Raw genomic sequence first — 13,201 nt, forward strand, 5'->3', positions numbered from 1 at the left:
GCTTTTACTTAGTCGCTAAGGACCCCAAAGCGCTTTACACTACATTCAGTCATACACCCATTCACACACTGGTGATGGTAAGCCACAGCTGCCCTGGGGCGAACTGACAGAGGCGAGGCTGCCGGACTCTGACCACCACCAGTAGGCAACAGGTGAAGTGTCTTGCCCAAGGACACAACGACCGAAACTGTTGGAGCCGGGGCTCCAACCAGCAACCTTCCGATTACAAGATGAACTGCCAACTCTTGAGCCACGATCGCCCCGGAAAGCTGTGTTGAGCAGGTCTGAGTCGTTCCAAGTAGGTACTAATGGAAAAGGGGCCCATAAACCAAAAGAAATTGTATATTTCATTTTTAAGAAATAGATTACAATACAATTACATGCTAAATAAAATACAATCAATACTGAAATATAATATATATAATATCTAATGTAATTAATATTGAATTATTTTTATTTTATTTGTCAAAAGGATAAATAAACAATCCATTTTCAAAAAATAGAATTCTGTGGCAATTATTTCATGGTTCAGGCTAAAGAGTTATTGGGCAGCTTAAGCTCCCAGAAAGGGAGTTACTGGTTTGAACCCAAACTGGGGTCTTTCACATAGAGTATTGGTCAGTCCAGTGAGCACTGTCAAACAATTTCTTTTGTTTCTGGCAAAGAGAAACGACCAACTGTTGTCAATCTTCATCAGTAATGAGAAGTTAATAGGTTTATGTCTTGTCAAATCACACTGTAAAACAGGGGTAGCTGTTCAGCACCATTATTTAAAAAGTGTACATTTACTTCCGATCACAATGAAATGATAGCAAATTTGCATTAGCATTAGCATTTTACTTATTGACAGTTTCATTGTTTACTAAGCAGCCTGTAGTCACACTCCCTGACCACTCCCCCTGGCATGCACGCCAATCATATTCTTTTGTTTATAACCAACTCTGGATTTTCATACATATCAAAGCAGAAATCTGTTAACAGTAGACTGAGGTGTATTTGTGGAGAAAGACCAGTAACCACAGTATGTGTTTCTGTAAACAAAAGACAAGCAGCCTTTTTAAATATCGAACATTTTATTCCAATTTGAGAAATTTAAGTTGATATTCTGAAGTAAAGGTTTTAATATCAACAGGACCTTTGCATTTAATAACAACACTTTACATGCCCTCATCCAGTGACAATGAAAAGCTTCATTAAACTTTTTTTTGTTGTTTATTTTATTTCCCTTGTAAGAAAGAGTTCAAGTATAAAAATTCCCAACAGTGTAAAATTGCCCATCTGATGAATATGAAGCAAAAAAAGAGCACAGCTACTGAAACCTCGACAACAGCTATACATTCTAGTAGAGAAAAGCAGCTTTTTTTTTGCTTCTTTTTACCAAAAAGAAAAAAAAAGATTAGTTTTTCCTCTTCTCTAAACATAGAAGAGGCAGAGTACTGTCTGCATGCAAGGAGACCTGCATTTAAATAAAGTTCTTCCATACAAAAAGGCATGAAGCTGATATTTAATGTCATGTTCCGAAGAATCAAAAAGGATAAAAAATAGAAGTACAGTGCACATTTTTAAATAACTCCTATATCAACATTTTGGTTGATTATGTTATTATTAATAATAATAATGATAATAATGATAATAAAACTAATCAATAACTTATATATGCCTTGAGATGAGTACATCATATTAATAATACAGTACCGCCACTAAGTCTCTACTCTCAGAGTGTCAACATAGTCAACCCTCAAAAATAAATATCTTAAATAGTAGATTTATCTCTCTTTTTTTTTTTTTTTTAAGTTTTTTTCTCTCTTAAATAGCAGTAAAAATGTAAGGCACATTTAAGAGAGACCAACACGACGTCAAAGAGGAAACCCACATCCTCCCACCCCACCTGGTGTTCTTGACAGACATGAGGCAGGCCAGTTGTCGGGGTGGCTTTGGTGAAAGTGTTTGTGAGTGCGTACCTGACTACAGCAGCACAGAGGTGGAAATGCTGACGGGGGCAGTGCTGAATGACCGGGGTGGAGGATGAGTCGAGTGGGGGTGGGGGTTAAAGTTGGTTCCCAAAGGGCTCGGCCGGGGATTAAAATGTGACAACTCAACAAACGAGCACAAGTGAAGCGTTCTTTCCAGAGTGATCCGTCTGTGTGGCGCTGGAGCTGGCTCTGTCCAACCCCCCCCCCCCCCACCAGCAGCTGCTGCTGCTCTCCCTCTTTCTGCTTCTCTCAAAAGCAGAGACAGAGAGAAGCACGACTGCGCTTGCCTTTGTCTTTGACTGCTATGTGTGCAGCTCTGGATGTATGTGTCAGTTTACATATGAGCGAAACGTGGAAAAGCAACAGATTTAGTGTTTCTCATTGTCCGAAGCCATTTTTCAGTCTCTCTCCTTTTGTCAGTGCCTTTGTTTTATTTGCCAAGTCCCCCCTTTTTTTTCAGTCCAAGAGTCAAGTCAGAGTTGATGACATTTTCAGTTTCTTTTCTTTGTTTCTTTGTCTCATGGTGATTTGTTTGCTTTGCATAGGTCAAGAGGTTGAGAGACACAGAGTTTAAAAAAAAAAAAGGGACATTCAGCATCAGGAAGATAATAAGGTAGTTCTTCAAATGTTTGTGACACGGCGAGTCACACAAAATAATAGCTAACACAGTGGAAACCGTTCCATTTCCCTGATTATCAGAAAATATCAACTTCCAAAAATGCACTTGAAAAGACAAAAAGAACAAGCAGAGCCCTCAGTGTTTAATAATAACAAATAATAAATATAAATGTTATGAGGGCATTAAATAACCTAACAAGAGGAAAAAAAGGAGTATTTTCCTAAAAACTAACGTTAAAGACAGCAATAGGACCTATACCAACCACAGGGATTAGTTCCTGGATCTCTAAAAATAAGTACTGTACTACAATGATAATAGTAATGATAATAATAATCATGGTAATAACAACAACAACAACAATAATGATAATAATAATAGAAAACCATTTTCATTATTTGTCCTGCGGCTTTTTTTCATTTTCTCTTTTTTCATTTTTTTGGTTGAAGCACAGCAAGTTGAAAAGTTACTGTAAAAAGTTCCCACCTCACCATCATCACCATCACCATCACCATCATCATCATCATCATCACCTTTTTAAAGCAACTCTGCTTTTGAGCTGTTGACACGCCACACCCTTAACGCCACTCCCTCTTTTTTTTCTTTTTTTTTAACAGATCAGCTGTAGCTGGGGTGGGCCTCCTTCTTGCTCTGCATGTCCAGCACTTGCAGGACCTGCTATTGCATGCGGTCAGCTTGCAATTGCTGAGGCTGGTACTGGCCAAAGGCTGCAGCTGCAGCAGCGGCTGAGCCCGGGGCAGCGGTGGCCAAAGGTTGCTGGACAGCATAGCCGTATCCGGCAGTGGCCACGTAGCCTGTGGCCGCTGGGGAGGCGGTGTAAGGGTATTGCTCGTAAGCGGCGGCGGCAGCGGCAGCAGCGTTGGCTGCTGCAGCAGAATACTGTGCATAGGCGGCTCCGGTGTAGTCGATGTAGGGGGATGAGGCAGTGGGAGGCGCAGCGGCTGCAGGCTGCACATGAGGGATGACCACACTAGGCTGAACGAAGGCCTGAGGATACACATAGTGGGCCGGGATGCTGTGGGAGAAACACACAGATGTGACAGTTGTTTGATTCAGTGCCAAACATTAAAAAGACAGTAAGACCCAACCCCCCAAAAACCCAACTCCACCACACTAAGGCCAAGCGCCCTCCCACCACCCAGACCCAGTCCAGGTCACCAGTCAAGAAGAGCAAGAAAATGCCTGCTAGTAAGGATTAGAACAATATAGGGTTGCCAAAATAGAAAAAGTTTGACTAGAAAAGAAGACTAGAACATGAGAAAATCTTTCAACACCCAGACTTTTTTTTTCTTTGTTTCCCTTCTTAATTAAAAAAAACCAACTTTCGTATGATTACATCTGGATGAAGTACTGACATCATCTTCTCTATGAGGCAGAGCATGAGGGGCATGTTTGAGTTTGCGTTGTGGAGACAAAAGAGAAAGAAGAGGGTTGAGATTTGTAGCCTTGCAGCTCATCTGATGGTCAATTTGTACATTAACTCTGGTGCTGTCCCCTGCCTGCTGGAGGGAGAGCAGGGGCAGCGGGGTTCGGGTGGCTTACAGTGGCAGGGGGTGGGGTGTGTGTGTGTGAACAGAGTAGATGAGCCCAGGGAAGCTTTGTGAAAATGTCACTGCCACTTTGACAGCTGGACAGTTTTAAAAAGGGACGCTGCTGGCCATTTCCCCCTCTCTGTCGGGACAATGAGCCACGGAGGCTGTGGGGGGAGCTGGGACTAGGCTCTGCACTGAGAGGGATGTTTCGATTAAATAAACAATTCTGAACAATGAGCACATTCTGCCCTCCATGACATAGCCTTATCCCAGCCCCTAGTCTCTATAAGGTCTGGAAACTCAGCTGCACAGCAAGCAGGAAGGGAGTTTTTATAATCTACACCATTCTGAATGAGAGAAGTGAAAAATCAACTTTTTTAGTAAGAAGCAAAAATAAGAAATGTTGCTTTTTTGATATCCCCTCTCCTCGAATTGAACTCAAACGAAGTGAGAAAACAGAATTCCAGTAACAGCCGCGCATCTAACTTTAAATAACGATTGCTGTTAAATCTGTTGAGGAAAAATCTGCACAATCAGTGGATATCAGGTGGTCACTTTATCGTCTGGATTGAGAGAGAAAACGATCAGAAAGTTTAAAAAAAAAAGTGGGATCTATCGTGGCAACCCTATTGTGAGCACTCCATTATCCAAATCCAATCCACATCCCAACCGAAAACAGTGGACCAGGAAAAACAGGAGAGAACATAAAGAGCAAAGTGTTAGAGAGGAGGATATATAGGAAAAAAACATTTCACAAAAGCAACAACCATGACGAGGGCACAGCACAATCACTCAACTGAAAAAAGACGTGAAAAGCAAAGGGGTGGAAATGTGAAGGGATGGTGTTGCTGTTGCTAAAGATACCCACATAAGAGCATTTTTGAAGGCTGGTAAGAAAATTTCTATCCTGAAAAGATTCTTTGTTTTTTTTTCAGAGTTAAACTAATTAGAAAACCTTCTGAAGCAGCATTTTCAGTATCATGTGATTCAAAAAACTCACTTTGAAAGTGGCACTAAAGAAACTCAGTGGGCTCAGTAAGGCTTTAGATATTTTACTGGCCTAATAAAAAAAAAATATATATATAGCAGCAGTGGTGCAGAGAGATGTTTACAGGCTGTTATCTCGTGTGAAATCACTGAATTATCAAGAGAGGAAAAACGTCATATGACAGGCGTGGAAGATTCGCCCACTGCTCGACTGCTCAGTTGTGCAAGTATTTGCTGGTCTAACACGCTCAAAACCCCCCCCCCCCCAAAAAACAAATCAACTAATTAATTAAGTGTAAGTTTTCCATTTAATTTTGTTACATGAGTATAATTAAGGGATTCTGGTTCAATGAAATTTACTTAATTGGCATTCATTCAGTTTATACCAAGCAAATTATCCTTAATTGTTAATTATTTTAATAAAGAAACCTTTTATATATTTCAGTTGCATTTTACTCAAAGTTACTACTTCATGTTTATTGAGTTTTTGGGGGGGTGGTTTGAGTGTACCGATCAACAAACACATTGTAACTCTGTTTGCACAGTTGATGCCAGGATTTGAATTAATCAGTTAAAAAGGCAGCAGCTGACCCACAGGTGCTCTGTGTGAAAAGCACAGCAAATAAGCCCCTAACAGGACTTCAGATCTCATGTTAGTACTAGATCTATAATAATATAATTCGATAATCTAAGCACTATGCAAGCATAGAGTGCTGTGCTCTGAAAATGCATTGTGCAAGACAGCAAATCTAATAATCTCATAATGTGATATTCACATCTTTGCGCACACTTTCTAATATTTGTCTGACTCCTAGATCTTATTGCAGTTACATTATTAAATCTGTATTACAAGATACTGGTGGTGCTGAGCTGTATAAGTTGGTATAGACTGAATAACACACACAGATATACACATAGCATAAGTTGTGTTTTCGGCCATAGGAAGCAAAGCTCTGCCTCATTAAAATAAACAAACTAAAAACGGCTTTTCTCTGTGCAGATGGTCATAAAATAAGAGCATTTAAGTTATCCCAGTCTATTCCAAGTATATGTAGCTGATTTGTGCAGGTATGCTGGTCTGACTGTTCCTGTGTGTGCGTTTCTTTATTGGAAGGTCCCAGTAGTCAATAAAGTTCAAGGCTAAATAAAGGTTGTCTTCCAGCCTGCATGCTGTCTGCCAATGTGGACTTGTTCGTTATCAAAGTGCGAGAGGTTGACGTCACAAACATTTCCTAATTTAAAGAGTTGTTACGACCAAGCTGACTGTGATTCTGATGCACTTAAATATTTGTAACATAGTCATAATCCAAACACAGATGGCTACCTGGATAAAGTTACTGTGCGAAACCTTCACCAGTCACTCTGTGTGGACGTATTAACAGCAACAGCAGCAGCACAGATACATCTTCTGAGCGTGCAGAGGAGAACTTCAGTTTTTGAGCCGCTGGATGTAAAAGGATGTTCAGCTGTGATCGTTTGTCTCTTTAAAAAAAATTGTGAAAATGCAAACTTCAGTGCTGAAGTGACTTCAAGGGACCATCAATCTAAAGAGGTTCTTTGATTCATTTCAAAAGGAAGAGAGGACGCTGTTTGCCACGTTTGTGATTTGCGAATTGTATCTTTCACCGGAGCTTTCATCCTAAGCCTCTCTCACTTTGAGTTTACTTCTAACAAATTTATTCCCTGCTGTGGAGATTGTGGCTGCAGTTACACACTAGTATTTCTCTAAATCAGACTGAAGACTTCGGGTCAGCTGTTTACATGGAAAGTAATTTATTAAGGTCTGGTGTTTATGTGGATATTGGAACTTAATCCGAGCAGTGTGATGTACTCAAAGGTTATGAATGTAAATTTTCCTCAATGGCTGCCTTACATCTCTGGAGCTCCCTGAAGAAGATGGATATCTGTTGCATATAGTTACTGTTATTGTGTTAAAAACAGACTCTCTGCAGAGTCCCTTGCGGATAGAGTAGAAGTGTATGTCTCCACATATTTGTGGGGACAAGGACAGAAAGAACGCAAAGTGGGGCAAGTGTAGGAAGAATGCAGCCAGAAAGTCATGAGGTTTAATTGTTTACTCGTTGCAGCTTTTCTTCTAATCTGTTTACGAGGTCTTCTGCTCCACAGCAGGTTTCTGCCTCCCCTGAGCTCGCTTTGTGACGCTTGTATTCAATCCAGTTTTATTTATATAGTCACAACAAATCACAACAACAGTGGTCTCCAGGCAGGCACTGAACTAGCTCCTACCGTTACTAACAGCTGAAGTAGTTAACATTCATAACACTGAACAGCACGTTTTAAAGAGATCACTGAATCTTCATTTTCAACAACACTTAAGTATTAAACAGTTTTTGAGATATGACTTCTTTGCCATTACTTCTGCTGTTGCAGGATGTGGTCAAAATCTTCCCAAGTTTGACATTTTAATACTATGACAACCCTATTCACACAGTTACATTTCCTCAGCTGGGGGGATATCTTTGCTGGTGCGATCGCCATAGCGATAATAGCTAATCATTACAAGGAAATCTGGCCAAGCATCAGTTAGCGATTAGCATTAGCTACACTAGCTTCTTTGTATATATACACCAGGCTGATTTTTCACAGCAACTTCTTTTATGTAATACTGAACTGCACAGGCAACCAAGTTGTTCTCTCAGTTAACGCTTTGGTGGATCATTTTAATACAGATGACCCCCAGTATTTGCTGGGGCTAAGGGCCACAACCAGCTGCAAATACCAAATACCAAACACTTGAGACCGCTCTAAAAATGCTTATAACTGCCTATTTAAATAGTTCAAACACCATATATACCATAAACTATCATCCTAAAACATTTGAAGGTCTTGGGATATTTTGTAGCCGCCCCCGTGTCTGCTGATGCCATTTCCCCATGTTGAGAAACACACCTTCTTTTTTAATCATAAAAAATGTATTTTGTCGTGAAAATAAAATCAGTTAGTTCCACAGAAAATCCAGAAAAACCGCAAACAGGTGGGGGTCGACTGTAAAGATGATTTGATTGGCTAGCTCTTAACTTTCTCTGCACCATGTTCAAACTGAAGGTGAAGTGACAGGGTTGGAGCCTGACACGTGTTCGTGAATTCTCCCCACCAGCCGCTGTCCCTGGAGTGGGTCATGCTAAATTCCCTTTTGGAATTCACCTCCCAACCTCACCAGGTATGTGAAAAAAAGGAAAAAAGACGACACTGCCGCCAGTTTATGCAAGCCTATCTGCTCACAGGACTATCAGAGGACAGCCACATTGACATCCTTTTTGGATTTTGAAAGCCACTGTGGGGAAAATACCATTTAATTAAGTAAATTTTCTTCACTAAAATCTGGACTTAATTCCATTGTACATGGAAAAAGACTTCTGTCTGTAATTTTCTTTCATAGATTAACAGTGTGCTTACATTTGTTCAGATATGAGTCATGTATGATTCATAACTTGTACAAATTCATATTAACGTCCTAAGACCCAAACTCTTCCATGGCGTGCATTTTTCATTTCTCTTTGATATTTGGGCATATTGGGGCCCGATGAATGTAAAAACAAAGAATTGCCCGATTTTATTTTTTTATCTTATTTTTGTTTTTAAGAAAAATGAGAGCCACATATGAGGATATTTGTTTAAAAATTTGATAGAACAGCAGCAGTATAATGTCCTCGTAAGTGGACATCAGGCCCTTGTAGAGCAAAATTGAGTATTTTGGTCTAAATAACCCAAAATGTGATGTCCATATATTTGGACACCAGGTCCAAGGAGGTTAACTCTTTTTGCCTAACCATGCCTTTATTGAAATATGCTGATGTGCAAAAACCTGTCATTAAGTGTACAGAGGCGACGTCAAAAGTCGACTTAACGGGGATAAAGAGTTAAAGGCTATATGTTAGGCCGGCCCCTAACACACTCACATGACCCTGTTTAAATGGGCTCTTCCCTGCTCTTACATGACACACAGCGACAGCTCGTGCACCCTCACTGGACCCCCTAACACAGACACACACACAGCTCAGCTTCATGCGACTGCATTGTCAGCATTCAGGGCTTTGTGTGGCACAATGGGTGCGCTTGTTTTCCTTAACACCACGAGCCCATGTGACGAAAGCTCGCTCTGAGAGAATAAGAGATAGAAAAAGAGACATCCAGACATTTGTTTGTGTCACAGTGGAGACTTTGGTGCTGACTGACTTGAGCTGGGTGCATGTGGACGTGTGCAGATGCACAGTGAGACCCCATAACCCCCGTATGTTCAGGTGTAGTCAGACGCATATAAGCTCACATTTTAACTGGGATGCTTTCGGTTCATTCATAAGACATTCGCATCTCCCAATAGTGCGAAGAAAAGGAGGCTGAGAGACCACAAGAGGTCATTTCACAGTAAGTTGGTCTCTGCCGTGTTGTGTTAATGTAAGAAACAGCAGGAAGATGCACTGAGCACATGCAAGCAGTGATAGGCTTTGTTATTTTGAGGGGAAAGTGTGGGGTGGGGGGGCAAGGGTGAAAGAAAGAAACTCCACACAGAAAAGTCACCACTCACTCAAACAAGACAGCCAGAAGGAGGAGAAAGAAACATGTAACAGCACATCCTGTTAAACAAAACAGATCAACCACAAGCTAAAAGCAATGATAATAATAATAATTTAAAAAAAATCTTCTCCTCTGCAAAGTAGACACGCTTCCACAAAAAGGAAAAAGAACACCCCACAAAAACAACAATCAGTCCAGTTTTTCTTTTCTTTTACTTTTTTTATCACTAAAGTAAAGAAAGCACACGGTTTAGCTAACAACACCACTTCATAACGGCACACAAAGCTAAGTTCTATTTAAATAAAATGAAAAAGAAGTCCAAACGAAACCCACGTACATGCATCTGTAATCACCATTTTGAGAGCTTGTTTGTGTGCGTTTGAGTCTACAGGTAATTCCTTTTCTCTGATCAGAACTATTCCACAAACCAGCACAGTTAGCTTAACCGAGAGCGAGCCTGTCGAACCAGAGAAAGATAGATAACATTGAGTGAGGCTGTAAAGTTTCCATCACTGTCCACTCAACACACTCACACAAGAATGTATTTACACTCACACGTATTTCTGCAAACAGTCGAACTTAGGAAAAGCAGTTTTGACTGGAGGTTTTTTTTTTGGGTGGACAATCATTGGGGAAGAAAAGGTGTATTTATAGCTTACATTCCAATTCTGATGATTAGACATCATTTATTCAAGGAAATGAATACATGTCGACTTGTTAGTCCTTACCCATAAGGCCTTTGGATGAATGCTGGGTGAATCTGGGGAACACCGAAGGTAAAACCTGCAAGACAAAATAACTTCAAATACAGACAAAAACTGACTTCTAGCAACAACAACTTGAAATTATATTTAAGATTCAAACCCTGAGGTACAAACAAACATCCTACTGGCTGGTCTTACCTGGCTGCATCACCCGAGGCTTGGCACCCAGGTATGCCAGGTTGACGTTGGCCTTCCTGCCATCGATGATCGGGTTGGGGTCCTTGCAGGCCCGATCTGCGGCTGCACGGTCTGCCATCGTCACCTGAGAGAAGGATAAACGAAGATCTGAGGATGTTTTTAAAGGCAGTTGAGGGTTCAATAATGATTGGAGCTTGTAAGAAAGAGGGAAACCACATGTTTCAAAGAAGTATAAGTGTGTGTGTGTGTGTGTGTGTGTGTGTGTGTGTGTGTGTGTGTGTGTGTGTGTGTGTGTGTGTGGGTATGTGTGTGTGTGCACAGAGGCCTCCTTCTGTGTGCGCCTGTGTGGCCATCACTGACAGTGGCAGGTATTTGACAGCACATACACATTTATCACCCTCGTGTGGATGTGATGAAACTTATCAGCAGTGAACGGTAGCCAGGCTGACCACCACAACCAAACCAAAGCCCTCAGTTCTCCTTTTACTGCCTTTAATTCTAATCAGAGGGATTCATGTGAGCTTGACCATAAACATTATTTGGGAGACAATAAAGTAAAGGTAAATAAAAAAAAAAAAGATGATTTAGAAAGAGCAGTAAAGAGAGGATCTAAGCAAACGTGAAGTTAAACGTTGATCCCAGCACACAAACGTAAATATTTGATTAAATCAAGGGTAGATAAGAATAAAATTAGGTTACTTAAATAAAGGCTCAGGCTTGGCTTCCATAATTCTTTTTTTGGATAATTCTCTTACATGTATATGAAGGTCAGCTTAGTCAAACTATATGTATATGTACAAATAAAGAGATTTATTATTGAATAACCGTGATGGTTGCTCGTCTCCAAACCCCCCCCCCCAAACAACCCAAAAACATTAAACACTTTGGTTCTCAGGTTTGATGACAAGTCTCAGCAAGACGGTGTAAACTACCCTAAGAGGAAGAAACTGTGACCGTTTCGAAAACCCTGCTCTACAATATCAAGACATAATCGAGAGTTTTCTTTCAGCCCACCGCAGCTGCCACTGTGTGAACAGCTCCTTAAAAAAATGCGTGTCGGGGCGCATACCAGCGCGCAACAAGTTGGTGGGTGCGAGATTGCAACAGAAGCCAGTGACGAATTTAAGCAGGAGCTGCTTATCAAAACATAAACAACCCGTGACCCACAGATATATCAATGCTAGTCATGGTGTTGTGCAAGACAGCAACAGAAGCGAGCCTTAACAGAAGAAACGTGGTGACACGAATTTCTGGAACGAATAGACGCATATAAACTCCTGTGGAAAGCTGTGGTGTTACTGAGTGATACTTACAAATCCATAACCTCTAGACTTGCCGGTCTGCCTGTCGGTAATGACCACTGCTTCTTCAATCTCACCAAAAACTTCAAAATATTTCCTGAGACTGGAATCCGTGGTGTGGTAGGGAAGACCTCCAACAAAGATCTTCGTATAGGTCGTGTCCTTTTGCGTGGTGTGCATCGTTAGTGCAAAAAAATACAATAAATAGAAACTATAAAAAAATATAGTAGTAGTGCAATGTCTCCTTATCGATAATACTTTGGATGACTAGAGAGATAGAGAAAGAGAGAGAGAGAAAGTGAGAGATCAGTTGGCTCTAAAGTTTTTCATAGGAGAAAAGAAGACAAAAGAAGCCTGGAGGTAGATTTAAGTTCGACAGTAAGAGGGTAGAAATATGGAGCGGATTGTCCCAAAGATACCAGCAGGTGTTTCCAGCTCTTCTTGGTAACTCTGCCGTCTAACTAAATAGGTTCGGGACCCATTCCTAAATGCATTGCCTCTAACTCCACCCACTTTTTAGTTCCTCCCACCAGCGTGCACAAACAGCTGGGAAGTGCGGCTCAGTGTGAAACATTGGAGCTCCTTCACCACAAAGATCCGCGTTTAATGAACCATCAGGGCCCAACAAAAACCGATTCTACTGATGATTAGTGATGTGCGATACCACTGATTTCCTTTCCGATCCGATACCAAGCAAAATTCAGGGTGGTATCAGCGATACTGATCCGATACCGATACTCTGTACAAAAACTTAATGTTTCATTGCATTTCATAATACAATATATAATTGTATTATGTAATTGTAATAATAACATAACCATATTGCTTCATAATGATTAGAGGACATCAGACAACTTGTTTTTATTGCTTAATAATGCAGAATAATCACATAGAAATAAAAAAAAAACTGACGTTGTGCGCTATTTGAGCATGTTGCCTGCCTGCAGCACTAAAGGACTCTGCGAGAGACATCTGTCTCGCCCTAGCAGCACCTGTCCCTGTCCTCCTCTTCTGTTCACCTCAACATAAGCTTATCATATTCTGTGATGTGATTTACTCTGAGGTGTTTGACGAGGTCAGTGGTGTTGCCACAACAACGTGTCCACACAGGACTCTGTTTGCGCTCAGCCATTGTTGTGAGTGTGAATGCCAGGGGCTGCGACACATTTATACAGCCGTATTCCACATATGACTATGAAAGGCGTAAGAGGAAGTAGTTCCTTCCAAATTAGACGATCCGAATTGTATAGTTTCTTTCCACTGCGTTCATTTTAATGGAAAAACTACAAATTTACCCCAGAGTACTAAAATATCGATATTATAATATGATAAT

At 40.8% G+C, this 13,201-nt stretch overlaps 1 protein-coding gene across 1 annotated transcript; it reads right to left on the minus strand.

Moving 5' to 3' along the window:
* Window positions 1–1,054: 1,054 nt before the first annotated feature.
* On the minus strand, window positions 1,055–12,329 carry rbm24a (RNA binding motif protein 24a). Its single transcript, XM_085262550.1, has 4 exons — window positions 11,881–12,329; window positions 10,568–10,691; window positions 10,394–10,448; window positions 1,055–3,625 (listed from the first exon to the last, which is right to left on the minus strand). Exons 1-4 carry the CDS (start codon window positions 12,046–12,048, stop codon window positions 3,268–3,270), a joined length of 705 nt encoding a protein of 234 aa, XP_085118676.1. The 5' UTR covers window positions 12,049–12,329; the 3' UTR covers window positions 1,055–3,267.
* Between the last annotated feature and the right edge of the window lie 872 nt (window positions 12,330–13,201).

The sequence above is a fragment of the Mchenga conophoros genome, linkage group LG22 (genome assembly GCF_057382185.1).
Source record: "Mchenga conophoros isolate Kocher_MC1m ecotype Shallow Benthic linkage group LG22, M_conophoros_male_GT1.1, whole genome shotgun sequence".
Classification (NCBI taxonomy): Eukaryota; Metazoa; Chordata; class Actinopteri; order Cichliformes; family Cichlidae; genus Mchenga; species Mchenga conophoros.